At 42.2% G+C, this 20,985-nt stretch overlaps 1 protein-coding gene and 1 long non-coding RNA gene across 3 annotated transcripts; one reads left to right on the plus strand and one right to left on the minus strand.

Moving 5' to 3' along the window:
* Positions 1-142: 142 nt before the first annotated feature.
* LOC115193905 (uncharacterized) lies at positions 143-6,747 on the minus strand. Of its 2 annotated transcripts, XR_003878254.1 has the most exons (5): positions 6,475-6,747; positions 6,211-6,312; positions 5,266-5,298; positions 5,004-5,125; positions 143-1,163 (listed from the first exon to the last, which is right to left on the minus strand). It is a non-coding gene; the product is annotated as an uncharacterized LOC115193905 (long non-coding RNA). The 2 variants fall into 2 exon arrangements; XR_003878253.1 differs by having other exon boundaries at positions 6,211-6,747.
* A 6,746-nt stretch (positions 6,748-13,493) lies between these two features.
* LOC115193906 (zinc finger protein 454) lies at positions 13,494-18,657 on the plus strand. The gene is made up of 2 exons (XM_029753049.1): positions 13,494-13,654; positions 14,933-18,657. The coding sequence occupies exon 2, from the start codon at positions 15,009-15,011 to the stop codon at positions 16,407-16,409; it is 1,401 nt and encodes a 466-aa protein (XP_029608909.1). The 5' UTR covers positions 13,494-13,654; positions 14,933-15,008; the 3' UTR covers positions 16,410-18,657.
* Positions 18,658-20,985: the final 2,328 nt, after the last annotated feature.

Genomic DNA, 20,985 nt, shown 5'->3' on the forward strand with positions numbered 1-20,985 from the left:
TGAAATGGGTTGAGTCAAGAAGTGCATAGCTCACATTTCTTGAATACCCTACAAATGCTGCAAGTGTTCTAGACTCTGCAAACTGATTTCAATCTATTTTTAAAGGGTTTTCGACCAATATTAGAACCGTGCCAAGACTGTAGAGATGAATGGGTTAACTTCTTTGCCCCGTTACCATTTAATTTTTTTCTGGAACTGCAGAAACTTCATGTAGCAAAACCTGTCACAAGTAAACAAATGTGAGGACCAATCTAATTCAACATGCTATGATACACAGATCAGTGTCAAATATGATTGAACTCAATGACGGCAACCTTTGAAACAGCAATCAAAGCTAAATAATTACTTCTGAGATTTGTTTACAGTGATGAGCAGAACAGACTTGAGCCTCTTTTTCCTCTGTTTTTACATCTTATCTTTGTGCAAGTCAGGTGAAATCACAAGATGGCTCGGTAAGACATTACTGATAAAGGAAATCATACATTTTATAGAAAGCAGGACATTATGTTCCCTTAGTTTAACAAACTGTGGCTTGTCTTTGTAATAAAATTAACAGTAACATTCTCTTGGAATAATAAAGCAAACATTAGCAAATTACCACATGCAAAGTTGTGGAATGAGATACTTGTTATGTAGACATCCATAGGAAGCAACTCCACCTCTCACTTCAGTAAGACAGCATTCAATCTTTGCAACAACATTCAATTCAGTCAATAATACTGATTCAATGTGACATTTACAGACTGCACAGCTTTTCCCTGAACTGCACTTAGGCAGTTGATCAGATATTCACAGCAATGAATCCTAATACCAGCAACAAATTGATACACATCAGAATGTGCAGCGTTGATGTGCATTACAGCATAAACTAGGTCTAACGCTTGACACATCTTCCAGACCTCTGGCCACCCTTTCATGCAAACGTAGGGGCCTAACTCAGGTACCCAATCAGGGACAAGAGAACAAGTTATTACGGAAAGGGAGGATATGTCTACAAAGGAATCAAGATATATTTGGGGAAATGTTTTGACTGGTCCGTGTTCCAGCAGTGCCGGGCTCAGTAGCGGGTCGGAGGGTTTCCCTTCAGGTGGTCCCAGTTGTTATATAGAGAGCTGACAGAGCCAGGCCGGCCAGGCCCCCTCCTGCTGGTCCATGTACACCCCCTATAAAAATAAAAATAAACTCACAATCACACAAGTCAAATCTAACCACCCTACACTGATAAAGCCAACAATATCATGCACTGACTTATAAACAGTGAAGGATTAAAGAATGGAATTCTAGTACCACAGTGACATCTAGCACCTGCCAGCTGACCATCCCCCTCACACAGCCACAATAGAACAAAGACATGAGGTATGTTTCCACAGTCTACATTCAACATTGACTCTTGACAAAGGCATTGTAAAAGGGAAGTTTGTTGGTGGGAATTTGCACACGCCTATGGAACCTGGAAAGTACACACAGCTAACGGCAACAGTGGGATATGTCTTCATTGGTTAATGGAACCCTAGTTAACACAATGCCCTATGCGCCAGGCGGTGTTGAGTGACAGTTACCACGATGGTGTAAATCATCAGCACTAAGCATGATTTCACATAGATACATAGGAAAGTACATGGGATCAGCTTACAGTTTTTATTTTTTTATTTCACCTTTATTTAACCAGGTAGGCAAGTTGAGAACAAGTTCTCATTTACAATTGCGACCTGGCCAAGATAAAGCAAAGCAGTTCGACACATACAACAACACAGAGTTACACATGGAGTAAAACAAACATACAGTCAATAATACAGTAGAAAAATAAGTCTAAATACAATGTGAGCAAATGAGGTGAGATAAGGGAGGTAAAGGCAAAAAAGGCCATGGTGGCGAAGTAAATACAATATAGCAAGTAAAACACTGGAATGGTAGATTTGTAGTGGAAGAAAGTGCAAAGTAGAAATAGAAATAATGGGGTGCAAAGGAGCTAAATAAATAAATACAGTAGGGGAAGAGGTAGTTGTTTAGGCTAAATTATAGATGGGCTATGTACAGGTGCAGTGATCTGTGAGCTGCTCTGACAGCTGGTGCTTAAAACTAGTGAGGGAGATAAGTGTTTCCAGTTTCAGAGATTTTTGTAGTTTGTTCCAGTCATTGGCAGCAGGGAACTGGAAGGAGAGACGGCCAAAGGAGGAATTGGCTTTGGGGGTGACCAGAGAGATATACCTGCTGGAGCGCGTGCTACAGGTGGGTGCTGCTATAGTGACCAGTGAGCTGAGATAAGGGGGGACTTTACCTACCAGGGTCTTGTAGATGACCTGGAGCCAGTGGGTTTGGCGACGAGTATGAAGCGAGGGTCAGCCAACGAGAGCATACAGGTCGCAGTGGTGGGTAGTATATGGGGCTTTGATGACAAAATGGATGGCACTGTGATAGACTGCATCCAGTTTATTTAGTAGGGTATTGCAGGCTATTTTGTAAATGACATCGCCAAAGTCGAGGATCGGTAGGATGGTCAGTTTTACGAGGGTATATTCGGCAGCTTGAGTGAAGGATGCTTTTTTTGCGAAATAGGAAGTCAATTGTAGATTTAACTTTGGATTAGAGAAGTTCAGGATCAGGTTTGAATGGCAAAGCGTCTCAATGAGAAGCCATTGCTATGGGCATGCATAAGCAAAGGCAGACCCAACACGTCTTCAGAGTGTATCAGGAGAGCCGAGTATCAGCATGGTTGGCTGTCCCTGGCCCCATACAGCGGTAAGGGATAAGACTGATAAGTTCTCTCGTACTGCAGCCACAGGCCCACACCCACAACCAGCAGCCCCTAGATAAGTGTGTGTGATGCAGTAGGGGTGCTTATGTCACCATGGCAGGAAGACAGAGAGGTTGCTTGAATTACAACACCCCAATTACCCACACAAGGGAGCCCACAACCATGGGAGCAGAGCACTGATGCAAGGAGAATGCAAAACATGCTGTCATTGTCAAAAACACTACATTGAACTGCTTTTGGATCATTTCCATACGCCGTATGCACCAGGAGATTGTTCTAAAAGAATGAAGATCCCTTCATATTAGGCTATGTGATTGGGTTGGGCACTGTAGCTAGATACAAAACATTTATTTTCCTTTGTGTGTCAGGATTGTTATTCATATCCCACTATGACGCTGTGTGAATCACTACCACTACTATTAAGAGACTTCTCAATGAACCACTAGTCTGAAACCAAATTCAATGGGAGGCAGACTCAGTCAGCTGAGGCATCAGCACAATGGGATAATGTTCCAATTATGCAGGTTGGTTGCCAGTTGCCTCAGGACAACAACAAAAAGCCCAACTAGCTATGTTTATCCTACTTCCCTAATGGACGTAAGAAATTATCTGCATGTCTAGACGTTTTCCTGCAAGGTTTAGTGACGTGTGTAAGCAAGTCATACAAATGTAAGTCCATAATCATATTTTTTTTTATGTTGATCAGATTCCATCTGAGTGTTCCTACTGGTGAAGGTCAGGGCCATACAGAGAGAAATGACTCTGGTCTAGACAAGACAAACCCTAACTGGAAACAGGCACCTCTTCACTTGATTCATTTCCAATGGACACATTGCACGAGTGGAAATCTAGACGTTGAACATATCAGTGACAGAGATATTACGACCATGGCCTTAGTTTGACATTTGACTCAGCAGCACGGCTTCAATGACGTGTGATCAAAACCACTTTTTTTTGTTTTTTTTTTACAGCAGGGCTTTAACACGGATGGAGAGAGTATAAACAAGAGTGAATCACCCTTGAAAAAAGTAGCATAACTAGACTTTGTTTTGTACCATAAAAAGTCAGAAAGGGAAAGATTTTACAGAGGCTACGTGTGAGTCTAACGTTTAAAATGTGACAGACGGTATGTCTGCTTGACGAGTTTCGAGCATGTTTAGACCAGAAATAATAGTTGTCTGGCAAAGAAAACCCACGGCGTCAACTCGGACAGGGGAGCGGTGTTCATGTGACAACCTTAGCAGTGTATAGACTCTTTAAAGCCGAAACCTGTTGTTGATCCCATGGTTGTGTATTTAGTTGGGTTTCCTTAAACCCCTTTGGCTGATGATGTACCCACGCACCTCCCTCCCAGTGATATAGCAGTGTAGTCCAGTGCGAGCTTTCGAAAACCTTCCCCTCGTGAATTTGGTGCGAGGCATGCTGGGAAATGTTGGCAGCAGAGGGGTGTCCTGTCTAGATACGGTCTATATGATAACAAAATCAGGCAATTACAGCCTACTGTCCCTTCCACCAAACCCTCTGAACCTGTCATCAGTCTAACCAGGAAGTGGTGTCTGCAACCACCTCTTTCAATCACATGCAGACATCTGAGTGGAGTTTTAAGTGGAATCTACAAGGAAAATTAGAAGCATGTCAAAACCTGTTTAACCATTGAGATAAACCATCAGGTTTTCCCGGTCGACCAAACCAGAAAGTCCTAGATTGGTATTTTCTGTTAGCTTCCTCTCAAAATAATACGCTGGGGGGAAAAATCTAAAAGTTTTTATTCTCTCTCGCTCTCTCTGCTACAGCCCAAGGTCTGGCTACGCGAGGCTATGCATCCAGAGGGCAGATTGTGTTTTTGAATCCAATAAGCAGCAGGTGTATCAATCATTAACAGATCACTTACTGATCCTCAACCTTTCATCCTTGTATAGATCTATACAGTATTAGCTACTCAAAACACTAACACGGTTGTCTGACTATTATGTTCAATTTGACCAAGGCCTGACCTCTGCATATTTTCAATACTTCATTCACATCAGTGAAAACTGGTTCTACTGTATGAGAACAATGGGAATTTATTTCCACAATTGACCTGAAATGCAAAAAGTAAGTGAAATGTGAGCCAGGGCTCGGTCTTTGTTTCTTTGTGTGGGTGAGGAGACGTGAGGAAATGTTTCCAGAGAGGAAATCGGATTTTCCCGTTCTGCATTCAACATCGTACTATCCAGCCAGCTATTGTACTGTAAAAAACAAAAAGTACCTCTACCAGCCTGTGGACTTGTACAGCATGCCTGTCATAATCCCAGCAGCAACAGTGTTGATGTCATCCTCTGCTCCCCGTGCCTTCTCGATGACCACCCCCAAACACACTGTACAACAAAGCTGAGGACACACAAGCATACAGGTGAATTAATGCCACATTATCTCAATAGAAACAACAATAACAGTATGCCAATGTGTGGCACTGCTCAAATGACACCAACGACTGCGCCCATCCTCTGGTGGGGAATGACGGCACTCACCCAGTGAACCAAGTGTGTTCGCCCATGTCGCTCCTTGGCGGGTCACCAGATTCAGGAGGGTAAAAGTGAGGATATCATATCCATTAAAAACACAAGACATCTACAGTCTAAACACCAACTCTGACAACGTCAATGTGATACAAGGGTTGATTTACAATTAGGGGTTCTAGTAAAATGGCTGGCTGTTCAGTTTATATGGAAATCCTATTTCAAAAAGGGTTATCCGTGAGCTGAGGTGATCATCAGGCAAAGTGATGAACAGCCCGTCAGATCATAATGTAGCTAGGCTGCTGTACCTTCATGATTGATCTGATTCAGCTTCAGACATGCACAAACAGTAAGACTGCACTGCACATGACACTGTCTGTCTATCGTCTTACAGCGAATGACCCTGGTCAAACCAATATTCCAACTGGAGCCGGCATTACAGCGAACACAATCTACCCGTGTCCAAGGCAGACTTCGCCCTCCTTCTCCTGTCCTGACAGATTGCTGGGGATGTCAAGAGCGCTGACAAAGCCTATAAACCCAGCTGTGTTACAGCACTAAAAAAGTCAAGTGTGTCGACGCAGGTGTGTTAGGCACAAGGTCATTCAATGGCCGGATGAGTGTGACACAATCTCAGTGAAAGCAACAACGTAGGTCAGATTTACAACAGAACACCATCATATAGGGCTACTGTATCCAGTTTTCCATGGAACAATGTGTTATTACTGATATCGACTGGGGAAAACGATGATGCTGCCTATCAGCATTATGAATTCAGCCAAGAGGTTAGTTGAGAATCAATTTCAGCAAATGTAGAGGTATATAATTCAGTGCTTCTCCGCCCTCTCTCTAGCAGTGGTCTGATCCCATCGGCAGTTTACCTTTGGACCACAGAGTAAGATCCTCACTATGAACTAAGCAGTGTTAATAATTACAAATTATGGATTAATGTCATACCATGTCACGTCAGATTATCCACGCATGTCACTTAGCTTTTCTTCTTAGCGTGGAGCAGAGTATACTTTGAGTAGATTTAAGTCCCAAATAATCGCCTCATATCTGTAAGGGAAAGCCAAGACTAGCCTTTCAAGTGGTTATCCTTTTGGAGTTTAGTTGAATCAATAGAGATTGCAGATTGTTCACGCAACCGATAAGAAGATTGAGGTTGGCCAAAAATCTTGCTGCTTAAACATTATTACCCATATAGAAGCATTTAAATACCTTTAGAAAGTTCAAATGGAACCCTTGAATCATTGTACCACCGCAATCATAATGGAGAGCATGACAAGTTATCAACCAGCCATATGAAATATTTTGACACATACTGAACAAATGGGTGAAGACTGCCCTCTGCTGGTTGATACCAGAATGAGTAATTATATTCTACTGAAAAGGTGATTGAGACGAATATAACTCTTAATCTGCTTCGTCTTTCAAATCCATAAATAACTTGTGAAGGAGATCCAACTTAATCACGGCCTCCGAAAGACCATTCATTTGTGCAAAGACGGGGGATTGAGTCGATAACTCACTGTACATTGAGTGGCTTAGACCAAGCCATGTCCTTGGTCTCTGACAGTCCCATGCGGGGCCCGTTGAGAGCTCCAACCGCAGCACCTAAGAAGCAACACAAACAAGAACTTACACAATTATATTTGACATTTCATACAGGCTCAAGAGCGAGACTAAGGGTCAAAACAAGATTTCACATGTAATACAACAGCCTGCGATGGTGAAGAAAGCCAGTTCAAATCGGCCGCTGACTTTGTTGGCATCAGTCGGTAAAATTAAGTCATCAGGGTCCTGTGGTAATATAAGAAGTTATTAGCCCTATTAGCACCGGACTAGTATTACTAGAGAACGTTGGGTATGTAATTATTACCCCAGAATCTGCGTTATTCCAGAGGACGATTCGGACGGGATTCTTTTTTTCCAAACTGCCCGCTTGTAATTATTATTTTATTTATATATATTTTATAAATGGACATTATGACAGAAATATGGAGGTTTATTTCTTGGCGTGAAGATATTTCAACAGGTTCAGGCGATAACAGGCTACACTGAGCTTGGTTCCAAAGTTTCCAAACCATATATAGTCGCCATAATATTTGAATTGAAGAAGTGTGATCATAATCATTAGGAGAGTTTAGCGATCCATGAACTTCTTTGAGGAAAAGATCATGATCATAAGAAAGCAAATTACGGACTCCTCTTTAAATCTGCGTATTCCTCCAAAGCTCCGTTGTCCTGAGTCTGCACAACTCTGACAGGACCTAGGATCAAGGGAGACCCTAAAGTGTTTTAATACTATATCTCTTGACACAATGATGAAAATAATCATGGCCTCTAAACCTTCAAGCTGCATACTGGACCCTGTTCCAACTAAACTACTGAAAGAACTGCTTCCTGTGCTTGGCCCTCCTATGTTGAACATAATAAACGGCTCTCTATCCACCAGATGTGTACCAAACTCACTAAAAGTGGCAGTAATAAAGCCTCTCTTGAAAAAGCCAAATCTTGACCCAGAAAATATAAAAAACTATCGGCCTTTATCGAATCTTCCATTCCTCTCAAAAATTGTAGAAAAAGCTGTTGCGCAGCAACTCACTGCCTTCCTAAAGACAAACAACGTATACAAAACGCTTCAGTCCGGTTTTAGAGCCCATCATAGCACTGAGACTGCACTTGTGAAGGTGGTTAATGACCTTTTAATGGCATCAGACCGAGGCTCTGCGTCTGTCCTCGTGCTCCTAGATCTTAGTGCTGCTTTTGATACCATCGATCACCACATTCTTTTGGAGAGATTGGAAACCCAAATTGGTCTACATGGACAAGTTCTGGCCTGGTTTAGATCTTATCTGTCGGAAAGATATCAGTTTGTCTCTGTGAATGATTTGTCCTCTGACAAATCAACTGTAAATTTCGGTGTTCCTCAAGGTTTCGTTTTAGGACCACTATTGTTTTTACTATATATTTTACCTCTTGGGGATGTCATTCGAAAACATAATGTTAAATTTCACTGCTATGCGGCTGACACACAGCTGTACATTTCAATGAAACATGGTAAAGCCCCAAAATTGCCCTCGCTAGAAGCCTGTGTTTCAGACATAAGGAAGTGGATGGCTGCAAACTTTCTACTTTTAAACTCGGACAAAACAGAGATGCTTGTTCTAGGTCCCAAGAAACAAAGAGATCTTCTGTTGAATCTGACAATTAATCTTGATGGTTGTACAGTCGTCTCAAATAAAACTGTGAAGGACCTCGGCGTTACTCTGGACCCTGATCTCTCTTTTGAAGAACATATCAAGACTGTTTCAAGGACAGCTTTTTTCCATCTACGTAACATTGCAAAAATCAGAAACTTTCTGTCCAGAAATGATGCAGAAAAATGTATCCATGCTTTTGTTACTTCTAGGTTGGACTACTGCAATGCTCTACTTTCCGGCTACCCAGATAAAGCACTAAATAAACTTCAGTTAGTGCTAAATACGGCTGCTAGAATCCTGACTAGAACCAAAAAAATGTATCCTATTACTCCAGTGCTAGCCACCCTACACTGGCTTCCTGTTAAGGCAAAGGCTGATTTCAAGGTTTTACTGCTAACCTACAAAGCATTACATGGGCTTGCTCCTACCTATCTTTCCAATTTGGTCCTGCCGTACATACCTACACGTACGCTACAGTCACAAGACGCAGGCCTCCTAATTGTCCCTAGAATTTCTAAGCAAACAGCTGGAGGCAGGGCTTTCTTCTATAGAGCTCCATTTTTATGGAATGGTCTGCCTACCCATGTGAGAGATGCAGACTCGGTCTCAACCTTTAAGTCTTTACTGAAGACTCATCTCTTCAGTAGGTCCTATGATTGAGTGTAATCTGGCCCAGGAGTGTGAAGATGAACGAAAAGGCTCTGGAGCAACGAACCGCCCTTGCTGTCTCTGCCTGGCCGGTTCACCTCTCTCCACTGGGATTCTCTGCCTCTAACCCTATTACAGGGGCTGAGTCACTGGCTTACTTGGTGTTCTTCCATGCCGTCCCTAGGACGGTTGAGTCACTGACGTGGTCTTCCTGTCTGAGTTGGCTCCCCCCTTGGGTTGTGCCGTGGCGGAGATCTTTGTGGGCTATACTCGGCCTTGTCTCAGGATGGCAAGTTGGTGCTTGAAGATATCCCTCTTGTGGTGTGGGTGCTGTGCTTTGGCAAAGTGGGTGGGGTTATATCCTGCCTGTTTGGCCCTGTCCAGGGGTATCATCGGATGGGGCCACAGTGTCTCCTGACCCCTCCTGTCTCAGCCTCCAGTATTTATGCTGCAGTAGTTTGTGTCGGGGGGCTAGGGTCAGTCTGTTATATCTGGAGTATTTCTCCTGTCTTATCCGGTGTCCTGTGTGAATTTAAGTATGCTCTCTCTAATTCTCTCTTTCTTTCTTTCTCTCTCTCGGAGGACCTGAGCCCTAGAACCATGCCTCAGGACTACCTGGCATGATGACTCCTTGCTGTCCCCAGTCCACCTGGCCGTGCTGCTGCTCCAGTTTCAACTGATCTGCCTGCGGCTACGGAACCCTGACCTGTTCACCGGACGTGCTACCTGTCCCAGACCTGCTGTTTTCAACTCTCTAGAGACAGCAGGAGCGGTAGAGATACTCTCAATGATCGGCTATGAAAAGCCAACTGACATTTACTCGAGGTGCTGACTTGTTGCACCCTCGACAACTACTGTGATTATTATTATTTGACCATGCTGGTCATTTATGAACATTTTGGCCATGTTCTGTTATAATCTCCACACGGCACAGCCAGAAGAGGACTGGCCACCCCTCATAGCCTGGTTCCTCTCTAGGTTTCTTCCTAGGTTTTGGCCTTTCTAGGGAGTTTTTCCTAGCCACTGTGCTTCTACACCTGCATTACTTGTCGTTTGGGGTTTTAGGCTGGGTTTCTGTACAGCACTTTGAGATATCAGCTGATGTAAGAAGGGCTATATAAATACATTTGATTTGATCCTTAGTAGAAGACGTCCTAAATGGCCCCCAGCCTTCAGATGTGCATCAAACAGCGCACTTGATATGCGTTTTTAGGCTATGGATGAGAAAGAGAACTTGTCATTTCCAAACGTTTAGCTCAGTTGTATGCGGCTTTGCGATCTATTAACAGCAAAGGTTGCATGAAATATGCGCCATTTCTTTGAATTATGCATTTGGCGATGGGAATGCATTCGCACAAAACGTATAAACAAAAGCATTCACTGTAAAAGTTGATACATGAAGGCCTTACTCATGTAAATTCCAAATCACTGACATGGCAGATTCGGACGGGACTAAAATTACAGTTGTGCTCATGCACATAATTACATTACCCGACCTCCCCCAGTAAAACTAAACCCATCCGATTTGTTGTATTGTAGATCCAGGTCATGAATCTGGCAGATTCCATGTTTGTGAACCAAAGTCATTCATTATACTAACTGGAACTCACATGTGTACAATATCTTGGATCCACATTAAGATACGGTGAGCGGGGGCTCATCCCGGAGAGAAAAACACAGACAATAGTCAGCTGATGGTCATGGCCACATCAAATAGGTCGAATTGAATTGCAGTCTTTCCATATCACGTAGATAAATAATTTACGCCGAATTCAGTGTTTGAATATTCAGGCCAGGCTCCACCAAATATGCTGAAACCACCCTTAATGGGTCCACTTGATGATGTATTGTCCACGTTTCCTAATTTACCTGTGGATGTCTTCCTTTCTGGCTCAGTTAGTGAAATTAGCTAGTTAACTTACTTTAATCAAGGAATTAACTATTAGCGCACCTAGGTAAAGGTAACTAGATGGCTTGCAATTTATCATTAGCCTATATACCAGCTATTCTGGGGAGCATTTAATTCAAACCCAGGCTGTTTGTTAGCTATCTATGCTATGTTAGCTAGCACAAAAAAAAATGTTAGCTAGCATTTCCTCGTCTTGTTTCTGGCTATCTTAACGCGAGCTACCTAACGTTAGCTATCTTCTGAGTATGGTACGGTAGCTAACTTATTATTACTGAATACGTATCTCTATACCATAGCTAGCTACCGTTAGCTTCTTTGCAATTATTGGGTGAACTACTAGTTTCTCAACTCCGACCCAGTTAGAAAATATAGTTAGTCACACAGTAGAGTGACCGCTAGCTAGTAACGTTAGCAGACTTGTTTAAGACATCCACCAAAGATGGTGGATAAATTTAAGAGAGTTCACGCAGGCCTTATAGCGTTGACAGTTTCGGTCTACTTAACTGGGTGTGTCTCCCTTAGACATCAATGCAATAGCAGCTGGGTCTGGTCTACATAGTTCGTTGACTTTCATTAAACTAGAAAAAAGCTGGGGGATAACAGCGAGTGTAGTGTCTCGCTTCCAATTCAATTTCAATTTAAGGGGCTTTGTTGGCATGGGAAACATGTTTAATTTGCACAAGCAAGTGAAATACATAATAAACAATAGAAAATAACAGTAAACATTACACTCAAAAAAGTTCCAAAAGAATAAAGACATGTCAAATGTCATATTATGTCTATATACAGTGCTGTAATGACGTACAAATAGTTAAAGTACAAAATGGAAAATAAATAAACATAAATATAGGTTGTGTTTGTTCTTCACTGGCTGCCCTTTTCTTGTGGCAGAAGTCACAAATCGTGTTGCTGTGATTGCACACTGTGGTATTTCATTCAATAGATATGGGAGTTTATCAAAATTGGATTTGTTTTTCGAATTCTTTGTGGGTCTGTGTAATCTGAGGGAAATGTGTGTCTCTAATATGGTCATACATTTGGCAGGAGGTTAGGAAGTGCAGCTCAGTTTCCACCTCATTGTGTGGGCAGTGTGCACATAGCCTGTCTTCTCTTGAGAGCCAGGTCTGCCTTCAGCGGCCTTTCACATAGTCAAAGATTTCCTTAATTTTGGGTCAGTCACAGTGTTCATGTATTCTGCTGCTGTGTACTCTCTGTTTATGGTCAAATAGCATTCTAGTTTGCTCTGTTTTTTTTGTAAATTCTTTCCAATGTGTCAAGTAATTATCTTTTTGTTTTCTCGTTTTATTTTATTTCACCTTTACACTCATGATTTGGTTGGGTCTAATTGTGGTGCTGTCCTGGGGCTCTGTGGGATCTGTTTGTGTTTGTGAACAGAGCCCCAGGACCAGCTTGCTTAGGGGGCTCTTCTCCAGGTTAATTTCTCTGTAGGTGATGGCTTTGTTATGGAAGGTTTGGGAATCGCTTCCTTTTAGGTGTTTGTAGAATTTAACGTCTCTTTTCTGGATTTTGATAATTACCTGGTATTGGCCTAATTCTGTTCTGCATCCATTATTTGGTGTTTTACGTTGTACACAGAGGATATTTTTGCAGAATTCTGCATGCAGGGTCTCAATTTGGTGTTTGTCCCATTCTGTAAATTACTGGTTGGTGAGCGGACCCCAGACCTCACAACTGTAAAGAGCAATGGGTTCTATAACTGATTCAAGTATTTTTAGCCAGATCCTAATTGGTATGTCAAATTTCATGTTCGTTTTGATGGCATAGAAGTCCCTTCTTGCCTTGTCTCTCAGATCGTTCACAGCTTTGTGGAAGTTACCTGTGGCGGTGATGTTTAGTCAGAGGTATGTATAGTTTGTGTGCTCTAGGGCAACTGTGTCTAGATGGAATTTGTATTCGTGGTCCTGGTAACTGGACCTTTTTTGGAACACCATTATTTTTGTCTTACTGAGGTTTACTGTCAGGGCCCAGGTCTGACAGCATCTGTGCAGAAGATCTAGGTGCTGCCGTAGGCCCTCCTTGGTTGGGGACAGAAGCACCAGATCATCAGCAAACAGTAGACATTTGCTTCCCCTTTCGTCTCTGCATCCATCAAATGACGTCACTCCAAAAGCCGTAAAGCCAAGGTTCGATGTCCTTTGTTTGGCTCGACAATACATTTGGTATTTAGGTGGTTCGAAAAGGAAATGGTGGAGGTTATTACGATTTAATTGAATAATCTGTAATATTTACATGTTATCTTAACAAGTAATCGACTGAATGCGAATAATGTAACTGTTGTAATAGTGTTTGCTACAGTTTTCACGACACCCTGCACATGCTATGTCCTGTCCAATGACGTCTGTTCCTCTCTGGTTCATTGCCCAATGAAATTCGAGATACAATGCATGCTGCGCAGGAGCGGTATATATCATGGATTGAAAATGCATGTGGCTAGCTTGCCACACACTCTCCTTCAACGCGTTAAGACAATCCACAGTATTTAAAATCAGTGACGAAACGCAGCCATTGCCGAGGCTTGATATCCGTGTGGACGCTGGTTGTGATCTGACAGAGGTGCGGCAGAATCGACTAATTTCGTCGAGGGTCAAGACAACGAATCTAGAAGGATAAAAGCCCGGTAAATAGTCATCTCGAGAACATTATTAACTTGCACCATCGCTTAATTCGGTATAATTGTTCATACGTCAAATTTGACTACATAACCAGCCTTATAATTTTTAAACATGACGATACAACGTCTTGGTTATGCGAAATATAGCCATCTTGCCATGTCTATTGCAATGAGCATTATGCCGGGTGATATGCTCGGGCCACGGTTTGGTAGCAATTCCTGTCAAAAAATTTCATTCTCGTAACGACGACGACTTCTGATGACACTGAATCTGCTGTGGAAAATCGTATGAAGCCAGCTCTCGAGCCTTGGCTCTCGTTTTATGCCCTCTAGCTGCATGTGTCATCGATGCTGGACTTGAGTCTGTCAACCTTCCAAGATGATCCACATGATCAGTGACTGTAGACATGTTCATTGTTTAATGTATTATGCATCTATGATCAGTACTATGCTGCTTGATCAATAGAGAAAGATGTGTCTGAGAAAATCAATTGAATAATATATGAATACGCAAAAAACATAGTCCATGGTGAATGCTCGGTTCTATTTTTATGGCGGGGGGGATGAATTCACGTCGCTGTGAGTATTTGTGTGTATGAAGTCTGAACGAGAGCGCCTTCTGAGCTAAAAATGCGGAATTAATAAAACATACATTACTAGCTCTCTTTGGTCGATATAGCTACCGGCATCCGCCCTGCGACAATGTTGCTTTGTCATTCACTATAGTTCTTGGATGTCATTTTAGGATTTGATTATGTTTTGGGCACAAGAAAGCAAGATTTTTTTTATACATCTGTCTGTTGTAATGCGGCCTTTTAGTCACAGCCGATTTAATCCACTCCCATCATGCATTGTGCTCATCCCAGCCCTCACTGTATTTCCTGTTTATTGTTTCTGCTTTGTCTGGTAATTTTCTGTCATTGTGGCGTAAATCAACCTCAAATGTAGTGTATTAATTAACAGTCTGTAATTATCAATAATTTTGTTGTTTTGCTCAAGCTCATACAAACGTTTAAAGTAGCACCACACCTACTTAAGCAGTCGTTTTTTTGTTTCATTTCCTCCTGTCAACGTAATGCACGGCACTTCCTCGGTTAATGTGCACACAATTCAACTCCACGTTTCGATAGTGAAAGTATAATTTTGTCAATGTTTTAACCTGTGATATTCAAACGTTCTTGTTTATTTGTGATATTGGATGTGATGTTCATTTGTTACGATGACATACAGCTATCTAGCTAGGCAGCTGACAGCAGTTTTTACTTTTTTTTCTCTCTCTTTTAGGAGTGGTGGAATCTGTTGACCCTGTAATTATAACAAGACCACAAGTTACACGCATTGACGTTTAGGGTCTGGTCAAATGGAGGACTCAGAAACTGACTTGACTTCGTCTGAACCGGACGCACTTGGTGCAGACTTCATCACAGTGGAACTGGACACCCAGCCCATAGAATATGTTGTCAAGTGGGCAGAGGTCGGGTCCAAGTTCACAATATCATGTGTGAAAAAGGAGGCGGACGAGGGATCTGGCTTGAATCTGGACCAGGTGAAGGCAGAGCCGGATGAGCCTTTTTTTGCCCAGTATGAGGAGGAGTTCCCTGGCTGTGACATTGCAGAACAGAGTGTCATAGTAAACGACTCTGATGAGGACGACCACACTGAGCCAGGGAGTAGCCATCTGGTCCCTGTTGGAGATGGCTCTGATTCAGGCTCGGAGAAAGGGGAATATAGCTCACCAGGGGGAAACTACAGCTGCAACTACTGTGGGAAGTGCTACAGTCATTCCTCAAGCCTCTCAAGACACCAGCAATTGCACACAGGAAAGGCACCCCTACCCCCAAACAAGCAAATGGATACAGGGTCAGGTGAGGGGAACAAATATAAATGCACGCAGTGTGCAATGCGATTCAAAAGCAGAAGAGCTCTCGGCACTCATATGAGAACACATCGGGGCATGAGAGTTTACCCATGCAACATCTGTGGGAAGGATTTTAACCACAGCTCCAGCTTGTCGCGTCATCGGCTCATCCACAAAAAAGGGAAGGGTATTCCCTCTGGTGTTCGACCTGCAGAAATCAGTTATGTCCGCCGCCCGCCTGGTAGCAGGAAAAATAAAAAGCAGGCTGGCGCGAAGAAGATCCCTGGCGAGAAGAAGTTCCCGATCGAGAAGAACCTCCCTGGGGAGAAGTTCTACGCGTGTACACAATGTGACATGACCTTCAAGAACTCCATTGGCCTCTCGAAACACCAAGTCTCTCATGTCAAGGATCTTCTGAATAACTATGCCCATGGTAAAGACGGTCTCACCAAGTCCTCAGACTTGAAAATACGCCTCAAGTTGTGCTCGAGGGACAAACCCAACTTCTACACCCTCTGCAAGAAGAACAAGCGGTCAAGAGCTGCCAAGCGCCAGCGCCAGCGCCAAACATCAGTCTCTGAGGAAGAGGAAGGACAATATGCATGCGAGCAGTGCGACAAGCACTTCAGCCAGGCGCAGAGCCTCGCCAGGCACCAGCAAATGCACAAGGGAGACAAGTTCAGCTGCTCTTACTGTAAAAAGACCTTCGCCAGGTTGTCCAACCTCCACCACCATGAGAGATCTCACTCCACAGGGGGCAAGTACGAATGCACCACCTGCAACAAGACATTTGTGCACTCGTCTAGCTACTCCAGGCACAAGCGGCAGCACGCCGAGGAGGCCCACCAGCGCCAGTGGAAGGGCATAGATGAGATGGCACCACTTGATTCAGACTCTGAGTGAGAGCAGTAGTGGTCTGCTCTCAACTACCCACACACAGCTTACTACTCTGGCTTTCAGGGGTTGGGAGGTTTTTGGGGATCTTGTTTCGGACTGGAATTGGCATTACTCTTGAGTATATAACGTGTGTGATGATGACTTATGGTATGGTATCAGCAAATTGCGTATTTTTTCCCCCCTAGATTACACTGACTGCGTTGTCCTCTGCTGCACATGCAAATAAATATTTCAATTTATTTTGTTCACATTCCCTTTTGGTCAGGGTTAGCTACAGGGTTAGGGTGAAAGTGTTGCTAGACTCTTGCCAGATGTGAAGTATACCGTACCATCTGTGTAGTATATCAGCCGTGTTAGGATGCCACCCTTGCTACACATCAAAATAAAACTGCTATAAAATGCTTCTGCTGTTGAGCAAACCCATTTCCTCTTTTTCTGTATATAATCTTTTTTTCTTTTTTTTTATCTCCGTGACATGACAAGGGTCAAAATGAACCTTGCCATCAAAGTAAATCAGGATTTGACCTCCAGGGGATTAATGTCTGCATGACACCACACACAGTCACTGGTTCAATCAAGCTTCTATGGTTTATCTCCAAGATTTACTCTATCTGTTCAGTTCACGCAAGTAATCTATGACGCTCAAAGCAACCATCAATAAAATTAAAACGCCAAAGTACTTTATGAGAAACTAAAGGAGGTTGATTGAATCCAGGCATTTCCAATAAATGTGCTAAGATGAATCCTTCAATCAGAGAACTGGCACATGTTCCTTTCTCACCCCCTACTCAACATCCCTTGTTTATGATCTCAATGACAACACACAGTGGTGAAATGAAAAAACAAAACAAGAGACGCGTCTTTATTTCGATATATTTGGGATAATTACTTTGTTGCATCTTTTTTTGGAAAACTAGCATCGAGTGATCAACCAAGTTTTTATGTAGGATGAATGCTTAGACAGTTTAGTTCTACTACACAGAGTTCGTATGAACATTCAGATTGTTGATTTAAGGATTTTAGTGTTGAAATATGAAGTCCAATCATATCCTTAGAACTTGAAAATACTATATGTGGTATTTGTCAACATATACTGACTGCAATTACCACAAAGTATAAAATTGACTCCATATATATGTATGCATGATGAATATAACTTGAGAATAGTTACAATATATGTCGTTTTTACATCTGCTGTGCGTGTGTGTAAAACATTGCATTTGTGAAAGTGAGAATAATTGAGATATTTAATATGTGCAGTGTATTTTGACAAATACCTTCAAATATTCCTGGGATTAGGGATTTCATATTTTCTACAAGTATTTGTCTATTGAGGTTGTAGGGGAAACTGCACTACTTATTTATGAATTGGGAACAACGGTGCAATTGAAATGGCAGTGAATGTGATTCACAATGGCTATAGATGAAAACGTCTTTTCGGTGGCAAAGCCTTCCCCATTTGCCCCAAAGTTCCACCTTTTCAGATGTACCTCTCACAACATCCATTACTGTTCACAGAAATATTATCGAGTGCTGTCAACGACTTACTGTATATCATCAAAGCTTTCAAATAATGCTTGTATACATGCATAACCAGATGGATTATCCTTTCCAGTTAAACTGTTCAATTATCTGTTGAAAAGTGCTCAACTTATCTCCTTGTTTGATGTTTATATTTTCTTTAAACACAACCAGGGTACTCTAAACAATTATCGACATTTGACCTTGTGAATACCATTTTTATTGTTTAAATTGGAATTTAATTGTCATATCTAACCTCTATTTCTTATTTCTTGACGGTGTGTAGAGGCATGTATCTAGCACAGACCCAGTCTATTGCACCCACACTTATAATTGAAGAAGAGAAAAAAAATTATGAAAAAAAGCTTGGTACCTTCCTTGTATTTATGTAAGTTAATGTTTGTTTGAAGAGCTAAATTCCCCTGGTTCCCCCTCAAAACAGACCTTCATTGAGTTCAGTTGTATTTGGTTTGGTTTTCAGTTGTGGTTCTGATCTTTTTTCTCCAGTGGCAAACAATATTCTCCTCTCTTGTTTTTTCAGCAATCTCTTGCCTTTTTAGATTCTGAAACTCGTATGGTTTTCTTTTTTTCGCTGACATTCTTTCTTTTTTTGATGCAGCGGACCTACATCCTATAGAGAGGTGTATGTTTTTTGTATTGTGTTTGCCATTAGAATACAGTTGACTTGTTTTTGTCTTGCGTTTTTGTAATAAACCATTCATGAAAGAAGTGGTCCATGATGTCCTGGATATGTTTAAACATGAGTAAGCCTGTAGTTGATTACAGAATATTGGAACAACTAAATCAGTTAAGTTGATAACTCGATTGTCCGTTACCACTATTCAGTGGTTCTTGACTAATGAGTAGAATTTATATTTTTGTGGTTTATGTTCAGTGAGTTAAATTGTTCAGCTACTGTTGATAATTCACCTGTGATTTGATGTCCCCCCACTAGATGGCAGCAAAACACTTTAAAAAAAAGAAGTCACTCAGCTTGACCCATTACAGAAACAGATGTTTTTCTTCCTTTTACAAAAAATTGTTAGAGTATTGTTTTTGCACTGATTTTATTTATCAGGTCTTCTACTCGTATTTAAGACAATTAAATGTTTATTGACTAACTCAACTTTATAATGACATTTTGTTTTCTTTATCCGCTTCCAAAAATATCTCACAGGGCCACAAACAATTAGGGCTCAATTCAATCTGTATTGCCCCAAGTGTTACAGATAGCGTGCTAGAAATGTAAAGGTCATTTCCTATTGAGCCCACATCTGCAGCGGTTACCGTAAATCCAGTCTCCGCTAACGCCGGGACATTGCCTTTAAATTTCAATCAGGCTGTAACGCTGAATTTCCGCGATACAGATTGATTGGAGCCCTCAGTGTGTAAAAGACATGCAAACTAATAGTATTTATCTCACAGCCTTGAAATCCAGAACCTGCTTTGCTAACATTCCGCTCTTTGTACTCCGTGTCATTGCCAAACACGTTTAGCAGGGCAAGGTATGGAATGATAGCTAAACAGACTGGGACCCAGGCTATTTGTCCCAAAGGAATCCTACTCACTGTTCCTCTTGATTTATGTTGATTCAGATTCATGTCAGCTACATAAATAGTAAGTCAAATACTATTTTATCTAGAGATATGGGCACAGCTTATCAGACAACAACCTCTGTCACATTTAGAAAGACAGCAATTTGAATCAAACAACTAAAACCTCGAAGGGACCCACACCGCCCAGAAAAGTGCTCTTCTAATTTCTGTTTGGCTACTCTGCAACCACTCAAAGGAATTTGTAAGGACAGAGCGAGAGAGTGGGCCAAAAAAAAAAAAAGTTTCTATTAGAATTCAGCCTTTGCAGCTGTGGAGTTTCTGGGCCCTCAAAGTGAGGCAATAACATTTGCCATTGTTGCCAGGCTAGAGGACTCAGACTTCCTGGCAACCCCAAACTAAATTACCCAGGCTTTTCTGTGGGCCTAGAAACGAGCTCTGTGTTCTAGCAACAAAAAGGGCATTGAGATGAGGGGAGGAGATGGCCTCCCCGGGCTCCTGAAAAGCCAACTCCGAGCCAATGAATGAAGGCAGGGGGCTCGCTCTATGAGAACCGCTGTGGGAAATGGTAGTGATGTCATTATGAATTCATTTCTGAATGTTTTTGTTGCTTACTTCTCTGCCCCCATCCTTGTCCCGAAACCCCCCTCCACTGTGCCCTTCCTGTCTCATTTGGGCTCCATTATTGGGAGCCGACCAATGCAAAAAAAATGAAATAAGTTAAAGCCCAGTGCCCAGGACCTCAGTGAGGCACGGTCTCCGTGGAAACAGGAAAACAGTGCTGTGGGGCGTCAGTTCCTCTTTGAGACCAGTGTGGAGGACATGAGATAGAGGAGAGGGTGAGAGAGAGAGAGAGGGCGGATCAGTAGGAATTTGGACACCTTAGAAAACAAATTTGTAAGCACTGATTTATGGGCCTTTTTCTTGAACAAAGGAGTTTTAAGTTGGATCCAGCCTGTGCTCACTCTTGGTTTGGAGATTAAGGACCTATTCATTCACTTCCCTCATTGAATAATGAATGCTACTTGTTACCACATGCCTGTGGAGAGAAATGAAAATGACAGTTTTTCCATCATTTATAGGTTGGTGCAGTAAAGAGAACCTGACATCAATAATGTTCTTATATTTCCATTCATTTCTATGTATTTATCAGCATCTGATCTTCTTCCATCCTTTGTTGTTCCATGTCATCCTCTTCCACTAGTTTCCCCACATACCGAAGGCCCTGCATGGTGTGATTGCAGCCATGCAAAATGCCCGTTTCCGCATTAATCTGGTTGATCACCCACCTCCGACTAAGGGCTCTATTCAATCAGCGGTACAGCGTGATAAAAATGTTCCCGCGGTAAACGCTGCGTATGTCCTCTCAAACTGAAACGACCTTTACGTTTCTATCACGCAATCTGTAACGCTGCAGCGATACAGACTGAATAAAGATCTAAATGCCCTTACGGGCAGGAAGAGCAAAAAACAACATATTACCCTGTTAACATGGTCACACAGCTCAG

This window comes from Salmo trutta, chromosome 5 (genome assembly GCF_901001165.1).
Source record: "Salmo trutta chromosome 5, fSalTru1.1, whole genome shotgun sequence".
NCBI classification, from domain to species: domain Eukaryota; kingdom Metazoa; phylum Chordata; class Actinopteri; order Salmoniformes; family Salmonidae; genus Salmo; species Salmo trutta.